A 23,771-nucleotide genomic window follows, 5' to 3' on the forward strand; every position below is an offset into this window, starting at 1 on the left:
CCCTTCCATTCAGTATTCTGAGATGCAGAACTTTCTGAATGTATGTATGAAGCAGTTACTTGCTATCTTACTGGAACATAATTTGTGTGACTCTACTAGGAGTTATTCCTTTACTCCCTGAGAGCTGAAAAGTAGGGCTATTCTTTAATACCACGTCACAGAATAAGTAAATTCAGTTCTATAACCACAATATGTGAAGTCATACAAATCAAATCAAAACTATGAAATGACCAATAAGGATTGAGGGGCAGAGTTCCAAGATCACTAAGAGGACAAAGAGGAAACAGAATAGATGGAGTCAGAACTAGTTCTCAGAGAACTTCCTTAGATAGTTTTCCCTTATTTTTTAGAATTGTGATAAAATTTGAAATATGTTGTTTTAACCAAGGCAAGAATAAATGTGGACATGTCATGAAATTATATGAACTTTTGACAAAGATCAAATCCCATTATTAGGAAACCTGGGACATTACCCTTTAAGACACAGCATCAGTAAAGCAGAAATAGCCACAACATAACTATAGGGTTGGGGGCGGTGGGCGGGGGTGGGGGTGGGGGGGTGGGGCAGAGATGATGAAAAAAAAATCTGGTTCAATTTCTTGTCTTAGGCAACTAACATTTTGACAAGGCAGAGGTGGTCTTACTGGGAAGAAAAAACAATGAATAAAAAAAGACAAGTCTAGGACAAAAATACTGAAAAAAGTACAGCACTCTTCAAAATTCACAGCTATTCACTTCCAGAAAATCTTACTGAAGCCCAGAATGTTGACAAGCATTTATTTTCCTCTGTAATATTTTTCACACTTTTTTTTGTGTGTGTTGGAAAATTCAATTTCAAAACCTCCAGTTGTTCAGGGTTTACCACCATGAACATTTTCCAAACCGGGTGAGATAAACCATCCTCATTTTAAGTACCACTCCTGCAAAGACAATGGAACAGTCCCACAAAACAAACACTACTGTATCTGTGCTCGATATTATTCAAGTCCCCTTCTCCCAGAATAAAATGGTTCTCAGGGCCAGAAATCAAACTCTCATTTATCTTTCTATCCTCTAGGAATAACGATGTGTTGAAAACATCCTAACCCTGTTTATGGTGGTACTCATTTCTCCTTTTCAGTCCTAAGATCAGCATTAGGTTTGGTTAGTGTGTGTTAGGATAGCAATTACTTTCAGATTCATTTGGTAGAACTACTTATATAATACAGGTAGTATAATAAATATTACATATTCATTGAACTTTGCAATATGTTTTAAAGTATTATTTTCTTACCATATTGTACCAGGCACTAACAATATATTTCTCCTCCATTTCTCTTTGACTTTTTGTTTTCTCATATTCTTTCTAAAAAAGAAGCACATGTAAACATGTAAAATGAAAAACAATTCATTATCAATAAAATACAATTAGTTATCTAAATTCATGGACACAGTTGTATACAGCAAGGCTCTTAGAAAATAAAGAATTAAAAACCAAATATCTCATTGTATAGTATAGTATAGTATAGTATAATATAGTATAGTATAATATAGTATAGTATAATATAGTATAGTACAGTATAGTATAGTATAGTATAATATAGCAAACTACCTCTAAAGAATGGAATAGTCGGTCCCGTTCCTGGAGCTGATTTTTAAGAGCTTGTATTTCTGGTGCTGCTCCTTGATTCTGCTTAGGGTCTAAAGTACGGATAACCTGCAAAAATGAACAAAGAAAAAAAATATTTTTCAAGATTTTATTCATTTATTTGAAATATAGAGAGAGAATGAGTAGGGAAGCAGAGGGAGAGGGGGAAGTAGAGGGAGAGGGAGAAGCAGACTCCCTGCTGAGCGAGGAGCCTGATGCGGGGCTCGATCCCAGGACCCTGAGATCATGACCTGAACCAAAAACACGTTTAACTGACTGAGCCACCCAAGTGCCCCCAAAGAAAAAATTTTAAAGTTTCAAACTTAAAGAATATAACATCTAAGGAAGCAGTTATTTAAAAGAAAAAAATCAAGGGTAAACCTTGTAAGAATCATAAAGCTATCTTACAGGGGTACTTTAAAATTTGAATGTATGAAATAATATTCAATTGTTACAACTTTCAATTATATAAAACTTTTAGCTATGTAAAAGAATCAGTTATAAGTAGCATTGCTGGCTTAAAATTAATAAGTAATACTGTAGCAGACATTACTGACAGGTGTCTTCCCTTTCCCTTTCCTCTGATGTGGCTCAGCTACCCTCTGCCTCTGAGCAGCCCTATACTTGGGAGAGTGGGTCCCGATGGTTAAAAAGCCTATCATTGTGACCCCATCGCCTCCTCTGCTTGGTTTAGGCATGGGCATGTGATGCAATTCTAGCTGGCCAACTAGCAGTCTCCTGGGAAAGCTCTTTTTGCTTTTCGGCTCAATACTTTTACTATCAAAACTGATCAAACCTAGGGAAACAATAAAAATCCGTTTCCTTTAATCCCAATTCACCAACTGCTGCACTGCCACATTTTCTCTACACACACACACACACACACACACACACACACACGTGTGCGCACGCTTTTTGGGAGCCTACTGTAAGGTAATCTGCAGACCTGGCAACATTAACCCCTAAGTACCTCAACATGCATCTTTTTAGACTAAGGACATTCTCTTACACAATCACAATACCAACATCATCTGTAAGAAAATGAACAATTCTGTAGGTCCTCACTATTCAGTCCAAATCCACATTTCCACAGGTGTCTCCAAAATGTCTTTGATAAATCACTGCTCCTTCCACCCCCAGTTCAGGACCCAAAGATTAATGCATTACATTTGGTACTTTAGGCGCTTTTAAATTAGAAGAGCCTCTTGTGCTCCCCCACAGTCCAATGCCTATTTCTGTTTTTCATAACATTGACTTGTATTCCCAATTCTGGATTTATTTGATGATGTGTTATTTAACTTGTTTCAATAATCTCATTTTCCCTGGGAACTGAGAGATCTAAAAGATTGCTTAGATTCAGGTTAAATATTATTGACAATGCTACTCTATCAGGAGGCACAAGATGTTGTTGGTTGTCTACCATCAGTGTAGCTAATTTTGATTATTACCCCAAGGAGGTGAATGCCACTTATTTTCTACATAAAGGACCATTTTCGTCTTCGTAATTAGTAACTACTCTGTGGGGTAACCTATTTTGATCACTGCTTCTTCCTTGGCATTTCTTTTGTTCTTCCCCTAATAGCTCTCGGTGTGAGAATTCACTGTACACGCACTAAACTGGATGACCAGTGAAGCATGATCAGAAAGTGGAGAAGCCCGGAAACTCATACTTACACTTTTGGCTTTCTCTAAGTATTTTTTATATCGTTCCTCCATTTGCTTCATTTCCTCTTCTTTCTTCCGTAAAGCTTCTTGTAATTCTTCAATTTTTAAGGCTACAGGTGAGAGAGTGAAAAAAGAAAAAAAAAAATTTTTTTTAGATTGTAACAATCTGAAAAATATTTCAAATGACAAAACAAGTAGGAGCTTTGAGAGACTGGTCTATTCCTATAAGTTTATTTTAAAAATTGATAATTTTTTGTTTTTATAAAAAGGCTTCTTACAAATAAGCAAAAACTTCAGTTTGGAAATGCATAAATTAAAAAGTATCCATCAACGGATGAGTGCATAAACAAAATGTGGTCAATATGTATAATCGAATATTATTCAGCCTCAATTCTGATACACGTGACAACGCGGAGACCATATAAGTGAAAATGAAAGGCGTTCTACCAGGTGAAGTAGGCCAGACGTGAAAGGACAAGTGTATGAATCCACTTAGATGAGTTACTTAGAACAGTTACTTAGAACAGTTCTCTGGGAAGGAAGCTCCTAGGGGCTGGGAGGACAGGGGAGAATGGGGGGCTATTCTTTAATGGGCATAGAGTTTCAGTTTAGGATGATGAAAAAGTTCTGGAAATGGACAGTGCTTGTACAACAATGTGAATGTACTGTCACTGAACTATATACTTAAAAAATGGTTAAAATGATCATTTTTAAAAAAGACTTTATTTATTTAACAGAGAGAGAGAGAAAGAAAGAGAGAGAGCACGGAATAGGGAGGGGGGAGCCCCGAGGGAGAGGAAAGGGACAAGCAGGCTCCCCACTGAGCATGGAGCCTGTTGCAGGCCTGATTCCAGGACCCCAAAATCATGACCAGAGCTGAAGTCAGATGCTCAACCAACTGAGCCACCCAGGTGCCCCTAAAATGGTCATTTTTATGTGATATATATTTCACCACAGTTAGAAAAGGTGTGTGTGTGGGGGAAGGTCTGTGTCCTGCTCCACATAAAAGCATTAATAAAATCAGGCTACCTACATGTATAAATATCAAAAGCAGTAAAAGTTTGGCTGACTTACATGCAACTATACTATGAAAATAGCTAATTTCATAAAATATTCATTACCATCCACAGTTAAGGAAAACTCAAAACTATAATTAGAAATACTTTAAAGACGATTATATACTCCTTCTGTAAATCAGACAAAGTCTTTAATTGCTAGAATATGTAATAGGACCTATTTCTGAAAGAAACAATTTTATATAAACTCATCACTAGGTGTCTGGGTGGCTCGGTTGGTTGAGCATCCAACTCTTGGTTTCGGCTCAGGTCATGATCTCAGGGTTGTGAGATTGAGCCCAGTGTGGCATCAGCTTGGGACTCTATCTTCCTCTGCCTCACTCCCTTCATGTGTACTCTCTCTCTCTCAATAAATAAAATCTTAAAAAAAAAAACACAAAACTGTGGCAATTAGTAATATAACATGTCAACTATACTTCAATTAAAAACAACTACGCTAATTAGGGAAAACTCACAGCTGTTATTAAATCGTGGTTCAAGATCTTCAATAATGGCTCTCTTCTTCTGCAATTCATTATTGGCTTCATGAAGCTTTTCTCTGCAACAAAATATTTAACACATTGTCAACTGTTTTTTTTTTTTTTTTCCACTTAACTTCTTTGTTCTTGGGATACACTTGCATAGCACAAAAGTGCTATGAAACAAAAAAGGATAAAAAGCCTAATCCAACATGAATTTAATATATATTTTTAAAATAGGTAAAAAAAGAGACAAAAATCTCAGACTTTGAAATAGTTTTCTCTTTTACATAAACATGCACAAGAGGGTACAGAGAACTTAATGATCTTCATTTTTTTCTAGGAATAGGATATTATAAAAATTTAAAATTTTAGAGGTTATACAATGCAAAAATATTATTGCAAAATAGTGCTAAAAATAGAAAGAACATTATCCACCAATAAAAAAGAATTAATGACACATGCACCCACATGGATAGATATCACAGAATAACACTGAACAAAGAAAGTCAAATACAAAAGGGTAATACTGTAGGATCCCTTTTACAGGAAGTTCAGAATGTGTCAAAACTAATGAAAGGTGATAAGAGAGCAGCATAGTGGCTAGTTTGGGGATGGAATCAATCAATTAGAAGGGAGAATGAAGAATCCTGATGAGTTGCTGGAAGTATTCTATATGTTGATCTGGGATACTTATGTACGTAGAAAAACATTCATCAAACTTAGGGACTTAAAATTAGTGTACTTTATGTAAGTTATATTCCAATACAAAAGTAAAAAATGAACAGAAAGTTTCTCCCTGTTAGTTACAATATGTGTAATTCTCTCTATATTTAGTTTGGCACTTTGTAATATGAGAGGAAAAAAGGCTGCATAATCTGGAAAATACAGAAAAAAAACTGAGAAGAAAACAGAGCACTTTAAGTCTATTTCGGGTCCTTTCTATGCATAATACTCTAATAAATCTATCTCTTTTTCAACAAATTTTTTGAGTGTGTGACATATCTAGATACAAAATGAGTATATACAGTAGTTAAAAGAATAAGAAAATTTAAGCCCAGTAAACAGGTCATGAAACAGAAATTATCCCAGAACCTTAGGGAACCCAAAACCCAGAATTTTAAGCTTTCTTATGACTTTTGTGATGAGCCTTTGTGTGTATTCCTAACCAATATACTGGTGAATTTTGCCAAATTTTTACTTTATATATTATACTATATGTATTGTTCTGTGACTTCCATCTTTTACTTAACACCATGCTCTTGAGATTCACTTATGCTGATGTGTAAGCCCTAAGTTACACATTTTACTGCAGTATAGTGTTCTGCTGTTTGAACATAACTCATTCTAGCTATTGTTTTACAAATTGGTGGTATCTGTATTGGTTCTACTTTTCTGTGATTGCAAACAATATTCTTTCATATTTTCTTCTACATGTCTCCTGACACATGGATGATAGCATTTCTAGGAATCTAGGGTTAATGTAGGGAGTGGAATTGATGGGTCACAGAATATGTGCATGTTCAGTTTGTTAAGTAAATTGATGTATACTCAGTGCAGTATACATTGCTGAACATCTTTGGCAATAGAATTACCTCTGCTGAACATCTTTGGCAATCCTTAGTATGCCTGATTTTTAATTTTATCAATTTGGTGTATGTAAAATAGTCTTCCTTGGAGTTTTTAATTTGCATGAGAATGACCTCCTTTTGAAATGTCTATGGACCCTCTTGTGGATCGAATTATATCTCCCAAAAAAGATGGTGAAGTCCTAACCCCCAATACCTAGGAATGTGACATCATTTGAAAATAGTGTCTTTGCAGATATAATTAGTTAAGATGAGGTCGTGCTGGATCAGGGTGGGCCTTAAGTCCAAAGACTGGTATCCCTATAAGAAGGCCATGTAAAGACAAAACGTACAGAGGAGAATGCCACATGAAGATGGGGAAACAGAGATTGGAGTGATGTGTCTATAAGCCAGGGAACACCAAGGATTGCTAGCAGTCAGCCTGAAGAGGGTAATGGAACAGATTCTCCCTTAGAACCTCCAGAAGGAACCCATCCTGCTGAATTCCTTGATTTTAGGCTTGTAGTCTCAAGAACCGGTAGAGGATAAATGTCTGCTTTTTTTTTTAGCCACCCAGTTTGTGGTAATTGTGGCAGCCACAGGAGACTAGAGACTAACAGGCCTCATCCTCACTAATTCTTCTTTTTGATGAAGATATTTGCTATGTAAATGAACACAGAACAATGGTCAGTTTTATGAAAGAACAGGTATTCCTTTTTTTTTTTGCAATACAGAGATGGGAAAGAAAAAAAGGACAGAATTCAGTACTGAATTCGGACTCTAGGTAACCTCACAATGGCTAGGAGGTAATACTTTCTCTTCTACTAGTGCATTAAGAATTTGCCCCTTGTTAGACTTGCCAGCAAGTGTCAGTTCCTAGGATTATCTCACTTTTCCCAGATTAAAAAAAAAAAACAACTGAACAGCATGAGACAAACTGCCAAATTATAGAACTTTTTTTCCAATCATAGTAGAACAAGTCAAAGTTATCTCTGTGATACTGAGGATGTCCGGTTTACCATAGTGGAACACTGTAACACTCCCAACAGGCTAGGAATTCATGGCCAACCTACACTCAATGTTTGTTAGGAGAGTGTTGCTAGAAAGTGATAGGAAGGATTAAAATTACTACTGGGTGTGAGAAAATCACAAAAACATTCCTAACGATGTCAACCTCAGCTAAAGATAAAGATGGGTGAAGATTTCTTCATGAGAAAACAAATGTATTATTTTAAGATTTCATTTTTAGATTAAAAAGTCACTTTCAGATATATTTGCAATTCAAGGAAATGTTTGAAAATCTGCTACTGATAAGCTCTGTAGTACTTTAAAATAAAACTTTACTTAAAAAGGAAAATTCAGCTGGCTATACTCAAGAGCTGGCAAACTACAGTCCATGGGCCAAATTCAGCCTGCTGCCTGTTCTTGTATAAAGTTTTATTGGAACAGTCACAACATTAATTTATAGTCTGTGGCTGCTTTCAAACTATAGAGCTAAGTGATTGTGACACAGACCATGGCTTGCAAAGCCTAAGGTTACTGATGCCTGGCCCTTTACAGAAAAAGGTTTCTGCCTCCTGATCTAGAGAGTCTCAAACTCCTAACTATAGTTATAAATACTACCACAAAGATATAAAACTCTGGAATCTTATACGAGAAAACAGTTCTAAAGCAGTACTTATTTTGACTTAAGGACACTGGGTGGAGATGACCCTTTAGACACTATTAATATGTCTTATAATTTCCCCTATCTTCAGGGGCCACCTGTGCCATTGCCTAGATACTCTGTAACCACCTAACAAAATACTTCTATTTCACTGGAGGATAGGAGAATGATATTCAACAGCTTTTATACTTACAGATGTTCTTCAAGCTTCTTTTTTAGAAGAACTGACTGGAAATGGAAAATAAAAGAAATTTATTTAACATTTTAACTAATAAATTATTTTTTAAAAATAAAAAGTAGAGTAGTAATCGACTCTGAATGAGTTCTAAGTTCTCTGGTCAAAGAGCTCAAAACACACAATGTACCTAAGTCTATTTCTCTTTGACTAGAGAGAGAGCAGCAAATGATGATAGCGATCGGTATAAAATACCTAGAAACTGCATATCTGAAGTCGCTATTTATAGTCAAGAAGAACTGAATAGGGGCGCCTGGCTGGCTCAGTCAGTTAAGCGTCTGCCTTAGGCTCAGGTCAGGACTAGGATCGAGCCCTGCGTCGGGCTCCCTGCTCAGCGGAGAGCCTGCTTCTCCCTCTCTCTCTGCTGCTGCTTCCCCTGCTTGTGCTCGGTCTCACTCTCTGTATCAAATAAATAAAATCTTAAAAAAAAAAAAAAGGAAGAATTTAATAAAAAGGCCACTTATATATAGACCTAATATTCCTGGAACCAAAAGGCAGGTAGAATTCTAATAATAATAGATTTTTCCCTAACATACTTTTTATCTACTATATTATTTACCTTGCATCATGATAGAGACTAGGATTAATTTCCATAAATATTACTCAGAGATTTCTGAATATGCACATAAATAATTTATGTGATTGTATGGGAATGTGAAGGATGCTGTGTGCACAGAATTTAATTTACTGAAGAATGCAGCTTTGGCTGGGTATTTTTTAAAAATTCTCCTGGCGGGGGGGTTGCCCGGGTGGCTCAGTCACTTAAGCATCCGACTCTTGATTTCGGCTCAGGTCATGATCTCAGGATCGGGAGATCAAGGCCTGTGGTGGCTAGCGCTGGGCGTGGAGCCTGCTTAACATTCTTCTTCTCCCCCCAGGTCACGTGTGTGCTCTTTCTCTCTCGCTCTCAAAACACATACACACACACAGTCTCCTAAAAAGCAGATTAGAATTGGCCTAAAAATAAAAAAAATAGTGGCAGTCTATAAAGGACCACTAGGTTTTGTAATTAAACTTAACACTTGTAGGGTACATATTATTAATGAATTCTATGAAACATTCCATTTTGAGATAAATTCAGCCAAACCCAATTAATATAGGCTTATAAAACAAATTGTCCAATCAGTCAATAACAGCAGTGAGGGGAGAAAAAACCTTTACACTGAGTTCTTCGATTTTCAGTCACCGTATTTAAAAATGATTACTATAACTGTTTATTCAAGTCCATTGTAACACAGCTGTGGAATTTATCAAATTTACTTCTTTGCTCAATATGTAAACTATATCAATATCAATGGACTACAAGGCCCCCTATCAGTGCTTGCCCCAAATATAAAAGAAAGGCAATAATTCTGTTAACTTTCAGTTATTGCTTTGTTCATTCTTTAGTACAGATGGTAAAATGAAAATACTTTCTAAATACCTTAACTGTAATTTTGCATTTACCTTTTGACTGGGCTCTAGCAAAATTAGTTTTAACTGAGATAATACACAATATTCATCTCATGAATGGTTAATACACTAGGCACTGCAGTCTCATGTTAATCTCACAACTATGAGCAATATTAGCCTCATCTTATAGTTGAGGAAGGTGAGACTGGGGAGACATTCAGTAACTTTCAAGTAGCAGACCCAAAATTAAACCCCAGGTCTGAAACAAAACAAAAAACAAACCCAGGTCTGCCAGACTCCAAAGTTTATGCATGGTCTTTACTTCCATGCTTCCTATACTCCACCACCTCTCCACTGAAGACTGTTACTATTAAAGTAGGTGGCAGGAGGAGGCCAGACTGCAATAGGAAGCTTCCAAATAATTTATAAAAATGTACTAATTATAACAAGGAGGTAGAGCAGGAGTGGGATGGGGGAGACAAATAAGAGCAGAGGTCTTTTTGGTTTGACTTGTTAAGTTTTCAATATCCTTTAAATATCTTAAGTGTAAAGGGCATAAACCTGTAAGGCAAATAACACTCATTTGCATAAAATTCCCATAATTAAAAATTTCAATACCATCAACTATGATGGAAGAGAATGTATATAAATAAAAAATTTGCTCAATATATAGAAATGAATAGGAAGCCATACTTACAATAGCCTTTTGAGCAGAAACCATGCCAAGAGACAGAGAGGACATATTAGTATGAAGCAAACACAGCAGCCAATAGAAGGAACGATTTAGTAATTCATGAACAGAAGTAAAAGTTATGCATTTTTTTTCAAAAATGTACATTTTTCTTTCTTCTATGGTCTCCTCATCCTGTCTTGTTCTCTTGAGTTTTATACACTGTGGCTAGCTCAAATTATCCATATGACTGGATATAACAATGCTTTTCTGCTTCCATGCTAAAAATAAATGACATAAAAATAATAATAAAAATGTGTAAACCATCCTACTCTGACTTCAGGTCATATGAAAGGACTGTGCTTTTGGTAACAGAAATGGGCAGAAATTATACTGTTCTTCAGAGAGGACCAGTTCCATTTGGCGGGTTGTTCTACGAACTACCTGATATTCCTGAGATGCAACACTAGAGGTTTGTGAAAGAGAAGACGAAAACATCAAACATTTGCTGGATTTGAGGCATATCACAATAAGGAAAGTTCCTATCTGAATCTTTTCTATATATATATGAAAGAACTCTAAGGGAATATATAAGAATTTAGAGCAACACCTCTCTTTAGCATCTGGGCAGTCAAATAAACTAACTTACGCAAATAGTACTTTCAGGGCTGGCACTCACTTCTGAAGTATGTTCTCTAAGTAACGGCACACAGCATATTTAATTAGATTTGATTACCACAGTGATACCTAAATCAGGCTACGCAAAATTGTTTTTTTACAGAATAAACTCCTTCTGTATGTTCTAATACCAGTAAGAGAATCAAGTACATATGGTGGCTGTCGCTATAACACTAAGGTAGGCTGATACTGATGTTCTGCCATTCTTTTTTCCTATGTACCACATGCCCTTCCCTTTCTCCCATAACAAAGCAACAAAAAGTCTCCTCAAAGTTTTAGAGACCAAATGATTTCACTGAAGAAATCACTTAAATTCATCTCTAAGATAGTCTTAGTTAGCCTTACTAATATTTTAATACAATAATGTTGGTTTTGCTTCACCTCTTTCTGGCTCAGCATTCTGGATTAAAAACATGTTTAAAAAGTAAACCATGACATTTCAAACTAGTTCTATTTTAATAAGGAATAAGGTAGTTTAGATGTTGGTGACAATTTTAGGAACTAGGAATCAATTTGGGATCTAAGAAGGACTACCCACACATTAATTAAAGGATAAACCAAAACCAGTGATCTTAGAAAGAGCATACTGCCAATAGTAGATTATGTTTATGAAACTCATAAAACGAGGTCAATAATGAGCTTTCTAGATCTAATATTTGCAGGTTTTAAGTAATATAACTGGTTTAACACCCTTTCATTGGTTCCTTTTGTTTTCATACGTTCTTACATTAATAAGACTGGACAGAAATGATGTGTCTATAGTTTTGACGATTCTCCAAAAAGACTATCAATGAAAGCAACTATGTAGAGGTTTATACCCAAAGGCCAGAGTTTATAGCAAATTACACTAACAATAATAAAAGAAGAACCAACTGTCTGAAGCAAAGATTGGTCACTAAAATTAAGGTCTCCCCCTTTACACTATTTTTGAATACTCTATAGTTGCAGTTGCACTGTATACTGCTTATTAAATGGAAAAGATTTGCAAAACTTATTTACACTTTCATCAGAGACTGACTACTACGTGCTACAAAAGCACTGTGATAATTTAGAAAGTGAGCATGAGAAGATGAAAGTCCATCCAGTTCTGGCTCAACACATTTACTATATACTAATGTGAGCATGCCAGTCAAGCAGGCAAGGCTATGACAGTTATGCAGAGTATAAGGGAATATTAAAAAAAAAGGTCCGTGAACTTATATTTGAGTGGGGCAGGGTAGGGGTAGCAAGAGGGATTCAGAAATTCAGAGACAGTTATTTCTAAGGATAGCATTATGTTTAAGAATATCAATTACACATAAAAAATTTCTACTTGAACATGCTAAATTTCTACCAGCATTTTTGTTGTTGTTGGCCAGAGTTTGAAAAAACCCTGAACTCTGAAAACTGAGATGAACACACTTATAACACAAGGCCTCAGGGAGCCTGGCTGGCTCAGTCAGAAGACCATGGGACTCTTGATCTCAGGGTCATGAGTTTGAGCCCCACAATGGGTGTAGAGGAACTTAAGTGAATAAATAAAAACTTAAAGAAAAAATCCTAGCTTCCCCATTTCCTAAAACAAAAACTCCACAATGCCTCAATTAATTCCTTAGCTAATAACTACAAATAAACTTCTATTCCCAGCAGAGTGATTCCAATCAGTACAATGAAGTACTGTCTGGTCCTTTTCATAAGGAATGTTAGTAAAAGGAAAATATTGCTTCTTTTCCATAACCAATATACATTATTCTGGTAGAGACAATCAAATAAAAAACAAAACTTATAGCTTTTCTTAACACTGTGAAACTATTGGTTGGTACATATCAAAACTTACATCTTCTGCTTTTGAGCCTTGATCCTGTAAAGATTTTTGCAATTCTTCAACTTGTGACTGCACTTCCAGAAGTCTCTGATTCACCAGCCTAGAAATCAAATGCGTATTAATCTTCCAAGTTCAGACTTATTTCTATCTTCTCCCTAGGTTGTCATATTGGTTAGAAAGACAGTATAATTAACAAAACAAACCCTCATGTTAAGATAGTAGTGCAGCTCACTGTTCTGGTTTTCGTTTTACTTGAAAGTTCTATGATGATTTAAAAAAATGGTACTTTAGTGGACATATTTTGTTGCACAAGTGTACTTATACGTATCTAATTATCTGAAGTTCACGTCAATACATGTTTATTCAAACTATGTGTCAGGCACTGTGCTCAGCACTGTGCTAAAAGATCCCTATACTCAAGGAATTTAGTGGGGAAGCAAAATGTTAAAATACAAGATAAATACTTCCACATAGCACAAAGAGGTACCAAAAAGGAATAATGACTGCCTGAAGCAGCAAGAACTTTATCTAATTGTGTGGAGGAGTTAGGCTTGACTGAACTGAGACTGGAACAAGAAATAAAATACTTAAGTGATTAAGGGTGGAAAGCAGATTTAAGACAGAGAATTCACCATGTCCAAAGCACACAGAAAATGAAAGGGTATAGTGAGTTTAAGAATGGCATGTCTAGAGCCTACTTAAAAAAAAATCTTTAAAAAAGGGGGCGACTCGCTGGTTCAATCAGTAAAGCATGTGACTCTTTATTTCAGGGTTGTGAGTTCAAGCTCCATGTTGGGCGTGGAGCCTACTTAAAATTAAAAATAAATAAATAATAACAAATTCTTTAAGAATGGCATGTCTAAAGACTAAATTATGAGGGAAAGAATGGCTAGAGGTGAAACCAGAGACGAGGAGAGGTTGGGTGCAAACTTGTATGAAATGCAGAAGTATTTAGAACTTATAATCTGGCCTAAAATCTGGCTGAAATGGAATAACCCACCCAGCCTTTAAAATAATGCTGATTCTGGAGCTCAGAAATTCTCTAAGTCATTATGATGTAACATCCAATACACCAACTTGGTTCCCTAGGTCTTGGGCAATCACCCTAAAGGGCTGCAAGAAGGGTGAAACTTAGACAACATTTTAGACAGATCACATTGGTTTGAGACAGTAAAATGTTATTAAAAAGGTCAAAGTGAAGGTATGAAGACCGGGAGGAGGCTACCACAATTATTACTAAGTCTGCCCGAAAGAGGAGGTAACAAGGTTGGTATGTAGTTAAAGGGCAAAAGAATACAAGGAATAAAAAATAACACTTAGGATTTTGGTTTGAGCTACTGAAAAACATTTACTGAGGAGAATACAGGAGAAACAGGTTGAGAAGGGAAGATAAACTTATTTTGTATTTGTTGAAAATGCAGTGCCTAGAGATATCTGTCAAAAGGCTGTATCTCTGCATCTGAAGCACAAAGAGAACTCTGAGTTGAAAATATAGATGTGAGAGCCATTTGGAGTTAACTGAAGCCATGAACAAAAAAAACACTAACTAGAAAGAATGTGAAGAAGAGTGGAAAAGAAGAACAAAGATGGTCCATGGCAGGTCACCAACCAGAGGGGTAGAAAGAGGAACTTCACCCTGAAGAGAATTAGGAGAAACATAGGAGAGGTGTGTTAACTGAAATTAAAAAAAAAGTTTAAGGGGAAAATGATCAACAATAATGAATACAATAGACATGAGGAAAGATAAAGTCTTGAATGCTCCCACTGGATTGGCCATTTAAGAGATGACTGGTTATTTTAGTAGGAAACACCTTAGTGAAATGGTAGAAGCCAGACTACCTTGAATTAAGGACGAAACAGGGCAATGAATTCTTAGAATCCAAACAGCCAGAAAATTCAATAAACAATTTTTTTTTACTAAATAAACTGTAAGAAATTCTTACCATAAATGTTCCAAGTTCAATAATTAGTGAAAATCACAGTAAAAATTCAATCGAATCTATAATAATAACTGATGTTTTTCAAATCAAGGAATAGAAAATTTGGGTGCTTTTTAAATAGTGAAGGAATTATCTGAAAATCCATATTCAATATGGGGAGATATATAAATACATTACTAGTGACACTGTAACTTTGTTCAATCTTTTCAGAAAGTAATATGAAAATATATTTCAAACTATTAGAGTATTTCAACTATCCATCTTAGCCATTTTGAAATTATTTAGTCAACAAATACTATAACCTATTAGGCATTGGTAATTAACATAATGTATAATAAATCCATATCAAGATGTTCAAGTATTTGAACACAACTCAAATGTCTAGTAAGGGGGAACAGACCAACACCCACAGCAATATAACTGTTAAAGTGTGAAGTATACACACACACACACACACACACAGGTATGAAGCCACACAAATATAAGTGAAAAAAATATATGAGCTCATCTTTTTCCAAAAAATGCAAACTTCAAAAAATCAAAATAAATGAGGATTATAATACCTACTTCATGGTGTTGTTTAGAAGAGTAAGATAACATACAGAGCGTCCAGCACAGTATCTGTACATAATATGCACTCTATAAATGTGAATTGTCTCTACCTATTTTCTCCCCCTTCAGAAGTTTAGTTAACATCTTTTTTTTAGATTTTTTTTTAAGATTTTATTTATTTAAGAGAGAGAGAGCACACAAGGAGGGGGAGTAGCAGAGGGAGAGGGAGAAGCAGGCTTCCCTCTGAGCAGGGAGCCCGATGTGGGTCTCAATCCCAGGACCCCGGGATCATGACCTGAGTTGAAGGCAGATGCTTAACTGACTGAGCCACTCAGGTGTCCATAGTTAGTTAACATCTTAAATCTACTTACATATAATTGTCAGGGGGGTATAGAAAGGGGTGAACTTGAGATCATAATAAACTCTGAGAGGGAAGGGAAAAAGAACATGTATACTTTGACAAAGCTCCCTAAGTGAGGGTTAGCAGGTATTACAGATTTAAAAAATGCCAACTTACTGGGAAAACTAATTGGAAGGACTTTGGAGGTTACTACAAACCTTTCCTTCTGACAGACAATATATTGGTGGTGATCAAACTGCATTTAAGTTAAAAGATTCAGTGGAACTAGTAAGAAGTTAAGTTAGAGACAAGGTCATGTAAATACTTATTAAACTCAGTAAGAACAAACTTAGGGTAATTCACTTAAGAGAAAAAGCATTCCATGAGGGGAAGACAGAAAAAAATGTTTTGCAAACATGGCAAAAGATAAGCTGACAAGAAAGAGGGTATGGATGGGGTGCTTGGCTAGCTCAGTTGGTGGAGCATGCGGCTCTTGCTCTCGGATTTAGTTCAAGCTCCATGCTCGGTGTAGAAATTGTTTAAAACTAAAAAAAAAAAAAAAAAAAAAAAAAGGTATGGATTAGGTAGAGGCTTTCAATTCAGGTAGCCTGGGTCTGAGCCCAAATTCCCTCACCTGTAAAACTTTAATAAAGATAAGACCACATATTTAAAACGAATAGCACAATGTTTGGAACAAACAAAAGCTTAATAAACATTAGCTGTTATTATTGTTCTTCTAGGTTACAGATGGTCATACTACAAAGGTAAGTTATCAATCAGTACTGTAATTCAAGAAAAAGGTCTGCCGGGAAGATGGCAGAGTAGGAGGACCCTAAGCTTGCCATGTCCCACAGTTACAACTAGATAACACTCATATGAGTGTAAATAACCCAGGAAACGACTCGAAGACTGGCAGAACAAACTTCACAACTAAAGGTAGGGAAGAGGTCCCATCAAAGAAGGTAGGAAGGGCAAAGTCACAGCCTGGGAGTGAAACAGACCATGACTGCCCACAGTGGGGAGGGAGCCCGTGGCATGGAGAAAGGTGGAAAACACACTTTCACACCAGGGAGCCCTGAACAGGGAGGATGGATCTCTGTAATATTTGACTTTGAAAGTGAGAGGGGCTAAATTTCTTGAGTTCTTAAAACGAGCAGGACTTAAAGCCTGGAATTTAAAAAACTGGTGAGCTTGGCTCTGGTAGAGCCCTGACTGCAACAGGAAGCAGTGTCCCAGCCCTTAAACAGCAGTGTGGATACAGCACAGAACTAGCAATTTGAAAAACGCCGAGGGTAGGCCAGAGGGAGTGATTTGCCCATCTCCGAATGTGGCCCAGAGAAACAGGGATCATGCAGAGAGACCCTTCCAGGAATAAAGGACCTGGCAGGTGCCATTTCCCTCCTCCTGTCCCCCAGCATAAGCGCATAGCCACCACTCCTACCTAACTTCCTTGCACTAAGCACTGCCCCATGGTTCCACCCTTCCTAGTCACACTCCCCTTAGGCCCAGTGCTGTAGCGCCCCCCCCAACCACCCCCTCCCACCCTCCAGAAGACTGGCACAAACCCTGCCAACATCACATCTCCCAACCTGTGTGTTTTGTGGGACCTCTGGTCTCATTTGTGGAGCAGATCTCATTTCATAAGCACACTGTTGTGCACCTTGTTAAAACCCTCCCCACCCCTGCTGGTGACCAAACACTGCCCACAATAGGCAAAGAGAGCCTCTATACACTGGAATGGAGGAAAAAGAGGTCAAGACTCAACAGCAGAGCACACACGTAGGAGACCCTCCCTGAAGTGCCAGGCCCTGAGGAACAGGCAACACTGCACTACAGGACCTCTTCTTCATTAGGCTATTATCATTAAGAGCAAGAGAAGTAGCTGACTTTCCTAACAGAAACAGACACAGAAAATAAGACAAAATGAGGAGACACAGAAATATGTGCCAAATGCAAGAACAGGACCGAACCACAGCAAGAGGCCAAAGCAAAACAGATACATGTAATATGCCTGACAGGGAATATAAGGTAACGATCATAAAGATACTCACTGGACTTGAGAAAAGAATGGAGGACATCAGTAAGATCCTTCACACAGCATTAAAAAGGAACCAATCAGAGATGACATACACAATTAATGAAATTAAAAATACACTTGATGGAATAAATAGCAGGCCAGATGAAGCAGAGAATGAATTAATGACCTGAAAGAGCAATGGAAAGTAACCAAGCTAAGCAAAGGAGAGGAAAGAAAATTAAGCAAATTCAGAACAGGGTTAGGGAACCAGTGATTCCATCAAAGGTAATAACATCTGCATGACAGAGATCTCAGAAGAGAGAGATAAGGGGGCAGAAAATTTATTTGAAGAAATAATAGCTGAAAACTTCCCCAATTTGGGGAAGGAAACAGATATCCAGATCCAGGAGGCACAGAGACCACCCCCCGCCTCCTCCAAAAAGGTCCATACCAAGACACATAAGATGGCAGGAAGTAGGGATTAAAAAAATTTTTTTCAAAGCAGCAAGAGAAAAGAAAACAGTTACATACAAGGGAAACCCCATAAAGCTATTGACAGATTTCTCAGCAGAAACCTCACAGGACAGAAGGGGTGGCATGCTATTCCAACTGCTGAAAGGGAAAAATCTGTAGCCAAGAATACTCTATCCCGCAAGGCTACCATTCAGAATAGAAGGAGAGATAGTTTCTCAGACAAGCAAAAACTAAAGAAATTCATGACCATTAAACCAGCCCTACAAGAAATATGAAAGGGGACTCTGAGTGGAAAGGAAAGGCCATAAAGGAGTATGAAAAGTAAAAAACATGAAAGTAGTAAAAATAAGTATTTTGGTAAAATTCAGTCAAGGGATTCATAAAAGGAAAGGATGTAAAATATGATACCACATGCCTAAAACATGGGGTGGAGGGAGAGGAGTAAAAAACGGGTTTAAACTTAATATAGACAGCTATATGCATAAGATATTATATACAAACCTAATGGTAACCACAAATCAAAACCAGTAATAGATATGCAAAGAATAAAGAGAAAGGGATCCAAATATATTATGAAAGAAAGCCAACAAACCAGGAAATGGAGCAAGGGAAGAAAGGATCACATAAAAACTATAGAAACAACCACAAAACAAGTAACAAAACAGCAAAAAATACGCAGCTATTAATAATTACATTGAATGTAAATGGACTAAATGCTCTAATTAAAATACACAGGGTGACAGTAGATAGAAAAACAAGACCCATCTATATGCTGCCTACAGGAGTCTCATTTCAGATCTAAAGACACTTGCAGATTGAAAGTGAGGGGATGGAGAAACATCTATCATGCAAATAGTTGTCAAGAGAAAGCCAGGGTAGCAATACTGATAATGGACAAAGTAAACTTTAAAACGAAGACTGGGGGTGCCGGGGTGGCTCAGAGGTTAAGTGTCTGCCTTCCACTCAGGTCTTGATTCCAGGGTCCTGGGATCGAGCCCCGCATTGGGCTCCCTGCTCAGCAGGAAGCCTGCTTCTCCCTCTCCCCTCCCCCTGCTTGTGTTCCCTCTCTCGCTGTCTCTCTCTCTCTCAAATAAATAAGTAAAAATCTTTAAAAAAAAAATTAAATGAAGACTGTAGGGATGCCTGGGTAGCTCAGTTGTTTGGGCATCTGCCTTCGGCTCAGGTCATGGTCTCAGGGTCCTGGGCTTGAGTCCCGCACTGGGCTCCCTGCTCAGCGGGAAGCCTGCTTCTCCTGACCCTCGCCCTGATTCATGCTTTCTTGCTCTCTCTTAAATAAATAAAATCTTTATTTGAGAGAGAGAGAGAGAGAGAACAAGCAGGGAGAGGGAGAAGCAGGCACCCCGCTGAGTAGGGAGCCTGATCCCGGGACCCTGGGATCATGACCTGAGGGCAGATGCTTAATCGACCGAGCCACCCAGGAGCCCCTCAAATAAATAAAATCTTTAAAAAAACAACAACAACAAGAAGACTGTAACAAGAGACAAAGAAGGATACCATATAAGGGGACAATCTAACAAGAGAATATAAAGATTTAAAAAATTTATGCACCTAACATGAGAGCACCCAAATACATAAAACAGTTAATAACAAACATGAACTAATCTATAGTAATACAATAATAGTAGGGGAATTTAACACCCACTTATATCAATGGACAGATCATACACAAAAATAAACTCAAGATGGATGAAAGCCCTAAATGTGAGACCTAAAACCATAAAAATCCTTAAAGAGAGTGCAGGCAGTGATCTCTCTGACCTCAGCCATCACAACGTTTTCCTAGATATGTCTCCTGAAGCAGGGAAACAAAAGCAAAAGCAAACTATTGGACTACATCAAAATAAAAAGTTTCTGCACAGCAAAGCAAACGATCAACAAAACTAAAAGGTAACCTATGGACTGGGAGAAGCTATTTTCAAAGGACATATCTGATAAAGAGTATCTAAAAGATAGAAAAAACATACACAACAACCAAAACCCAAAAAATTCAATTAAAAAAAAGGACAGAAAACATAAACAGACATTTCTTTTTTTAAGATTTTATTTATTGATTTGAGAGAGAGAGTGAGCATGACTGGGGGGAGGGGCAAAAGGAGAGAGAGAGAGAGAGAGAGAGAGACAAGCAGACTCCTCATTCAGCAGGAAGCCCAATGTGGGGCTTAATCCCAGGACCCTGAGATCATGACCCAAGAGGAAGTTTGACGCTTAACCGACTGAGCCACCAGGTGCCCCATGAACAGACATTTCTCCAAAGAAGACATCCAGATGGCCAAGAGACATCACATGACAAGATCCTCAACATCACTCATCATTAGGGAAATGCAGATCAAAACTACAATGAGATATATCACCACACACCTGTCAGAATGGCTAAAATCAAAGACACAGGAAACAAGTGTTGACGAAGCTATGGGAAGAAAGGAACACTCCTGCACTGTTGGTGGGAATGCAAACTGGTGCAGCCACTGTGGGAACAGCACGGAGGTTCCTCAAAAAGTTAAAAATACAGCCACCCTATGATCCAGTAACTGCGCTACTGGGTATGTACCCCAAAATATAAAAACACTAATTCAACAGGATATATGCACCCCGATGTTTATTGCTGCATTATTTACAATAGTCAAACTATGGAAGCAGCAAAATGCCCACTGATAGGTGAATAGATAAAGAAGAGGTGGTATATATACCACCTATCTATGGAGTATTAGTCATAAGAATGAAGTCGTGCCATTTGCAGTAACATCAAAGAGCTCCTTAAAGAGTATAATGTTAAGTGATATAAATCAGCCAGAGAAAGACAAATACTACATGATTTCATTCACATGCGGAATTTAAGAAACAAAACAAATAAGCAAAGGAAAGAAAAAATAAAGTCAAATCAAGAAACAGACTCTTACCTATAAAGAACACACTGATGGTTATCAGAAGGGAAATGGGTGTGGGGATGGAGGAAAGAAGGGATTGGGATTAAAGAGTATACTGATCATGATGAAAAAATAAGATAAAATGATTTAAAAAAAGAGAACAAACACGATACTAAGTTGTAAACAGCTGTAAATGCCATCGGGACTTGGGAGGTAATCTGTCATCTACAACATGAGTGCTGTACAAATGACAAGTAGTTGTTTTGTTTCTGATGAGAGAAGACCAACAGCTATAAGGCCTATGAGAAACAATGCAAAGCATTATAAAGGAAGTTGTGTGGTTGATTCACTGGAAAAAAATTAGGGTACACAGAAGGCCTTCCTGTAAGATGGTTAAAATATAGCCTGGAGGCAAAGGATGATGGAGTTGAACAGAAGGTGCTTTCACCATGGGACTGTGTGATTACCAGCTGCTTTCTGCAATTCCCTTCTCTCCCCTTTTCATTTCAAACTTTTTCTAAGTATTTTTAAGAAGTATTCATTCTTTATGCTCTAAGAATTGATATAAAACTATTCTCCTTCTGCTTATGCTTAATTTTGCTCTAATAATCACCCTGGTATTTATACTGTTTGCTGATTCTTCCTCAGCAGCTTTAAAAATTAAAGTGCCAAGAAAGGCAGAACATGTAAAATTGTCATAACAATGCTGACTCACAAGATCAACTCACACCTGGGAAGTGTCAAATCAATCAGGCATAATAAACAATCTGTAATATCAGGCAAACTATGAAACCATTAATAAAAATGTCAAATCCCTCAAAAATGACAGTACATCACAGCGCGAAGGAAATATGTTTGGTATCTAAGAAACATTTCCAAAAAGGGAAAGAACCAAAAGATTGTCACAACAAAATATAAAAGTAATCCTTTCCAGAGTAAGCTACTGCTTTAAAGTAGCTTTGAATGACTGCATAATTCAATACACTGAAAACTTACAAGCAGAAAAGTGGTTTTCTTGTTAAATTTGCAGATTCTAAATTCTCGTAATTGAATTGTTTATAAGATGAATGACATTTAAGGCTCACAAGAAATAACAGGGTTGTTTTTTTTTTTTTTTCAAAGTTCTTGTCAATTCAGTTATGATAGATCCTATTTGTCTCACATCAACTGATCCTTCAACATATTAGCTTATAAAAACAGGGTAAACTTTATTAATCTGGTAATGCATAGAACTGAAATTGTTGTGAAAGGTTGAATTAATGATCAGACTCTTTTTTAATCCTCTAGTTTTAATTAGTAATTATAAAGGGAAAAGGGGAGGAGTCTGGTATCATCCTGCTTGAAGAAATACAGAGGGAAATGCTGTTGTAAAGAGGCACAAAACTTTTCCACATGTCTGTCCGTAAGTAGGAAAATGGAGAAAATGGATTAAAGTCCTCTTAAAATGAAATGGGAGGGGCGCCTGGGTGGCTCAGTCATTAAGCATCTGCCTTTGGCTCAGGTCATGACCTCAGGGTCCTGGGATCGAGCCCCGCATTGGGCTCCCTGCTCAGCCGGAAGCCTGCTTCTCCCTCTCCCACTCCCCCTGCTTGTGTTCCCTCTCTCGCTGTGTCTCTCTCTGTCAAATAAATAAATAAAATCTTTAAGAAAAAAAAAATGAAATGGAATAACACATTATCAGTATTCAAAATAAAATTCAAATCTTTAAGGGTATCAAAATCAAGGAAAACAGAGGAAACCTGTGTCTAAATGCTGCCATCTATCTACATTCCTACCTATTTTCTGTCTCCAGTTCATTCTTGCGTAGATTTGCATCATCCAGAAGACTCTGCAATAAGGCAATTTTTTCATTGTCTGAACCCTCTTGGTTAATTTTTAACATCTTATTCTCATGCTGAAGACGAATAAGTTTCTCCCTGAAAGAGCAAAAGAAAAACTGATTATGTGGCACATCAATACAATATCATTATCAAAATCCAGCTATGCATAATTACAGATTTCACACAGAAAACAGAAAGGAAAAACAAAATACCTGCAAAGAATTTAGCTCTTGTAACTGGCTAAGACATTACATTTCAGGTCTTTAGTACTTTCTTTTCAGAATGGATAATGTGAAGATAACAGCATCTTCAAATATTATGATTTGTAATGAATGATATTTCAAAATTTTATTTCCTTTTTGGTTTAAATGGTTAAGCTATGAATGCATTTATATATTTGTTCTTTGGTTCTCATCAAAAAACATGACCTCTAATGCTATGTTCTTGAACCGCTAATCACTTGGTGTCAAGATATAATATTCAATGAAGAATGCCTTCAAGATATGCATTCTGCCCATTCCCATAAATATGCATAAATTGTATTCTTGCTAACAAGGTGTATTAGAGCTGCATCTGTTTACACTTATTCACAATCTTTTCATATCATTAAACATTATACATTAACGATAATAGACTACTTTAAATGACATGTTAAACAGTGTAGATGAGTTGTTACTTAATCAATGCCCAATTATTCCGAATTTGATTGTTACCACTTTTGAGCTTTAACAAGTTAATAACAATCAGCTTTACTGGTTATTTCCTTAGGATTAATTTCTGGAAAAGTAGTTTTGTGGATATTTGTAGACAATATTCACATTCTGCCAAATTGCTCGAAGGAAAAGTACCACCACAAGAAAAAAAAACGTGTGGTGATGAATGTTAACTTACTGCAGTGATCATT

General features: G+C 37.0%; 1 protein-coding gene across 6 annotated transcripts in view; it reads right to left on the reverse strand.

Moving 5' to 3' along the window:
- Positions 1-23,771, reverse strand: part of HOOK3 (hook microtubule tethering protein 3) — a 106,523-nt gene that overhangs the window by 10,791 nt on the left and 71,961 nt on the right. For all 6 annotated transcript variants that reach the window (XM_078069556.1, XM_036102348.2, XM_036102350.2 and 3 more), the window contains 7 exons: positions 22,823-22,963; positions 12,852-12,939; positions 8,254-8,288; positions 4,824-4,906; positions 3,302-3,402; positions 1,592-1,696; positions 1,274-1,345 (listed from right to left, as the gene is read on the reverse strand). In XM_078069556.1, the coding sequence (XP_077925682.1) occupies positions 1,274-1,345; positions 1,592-1,696; positions 3,302-3,402; positions 4,824-4,906; positions 8,254-8,288; positions 12,852-12,939; positions 22,823-22,963 (625 nt within the window). The remainder of the gene's footprint in view (positions 1-1,273; positions 1,346-1,591; positions 1,697-3,301; positions 3,403-4,823; positions 4,907-8,253; positions 8,289-12,851; positions 12,940-22,822; positions 22,964-23,771) is intronic.

This window comes from Halichoerus grypus, chromosome 3 (assembly GCF_964656455.1).
Source record: "Halichoerus grypus chromosome 3, mHalGry1.hap1.1, whole genome shotgun sequence".
Lineage (NCBI taxonomy): Eukaryota > Metazoa > Chordata > Mammalia > Carnivora > Phocidae > Halichoerus > Halichoerus grypus.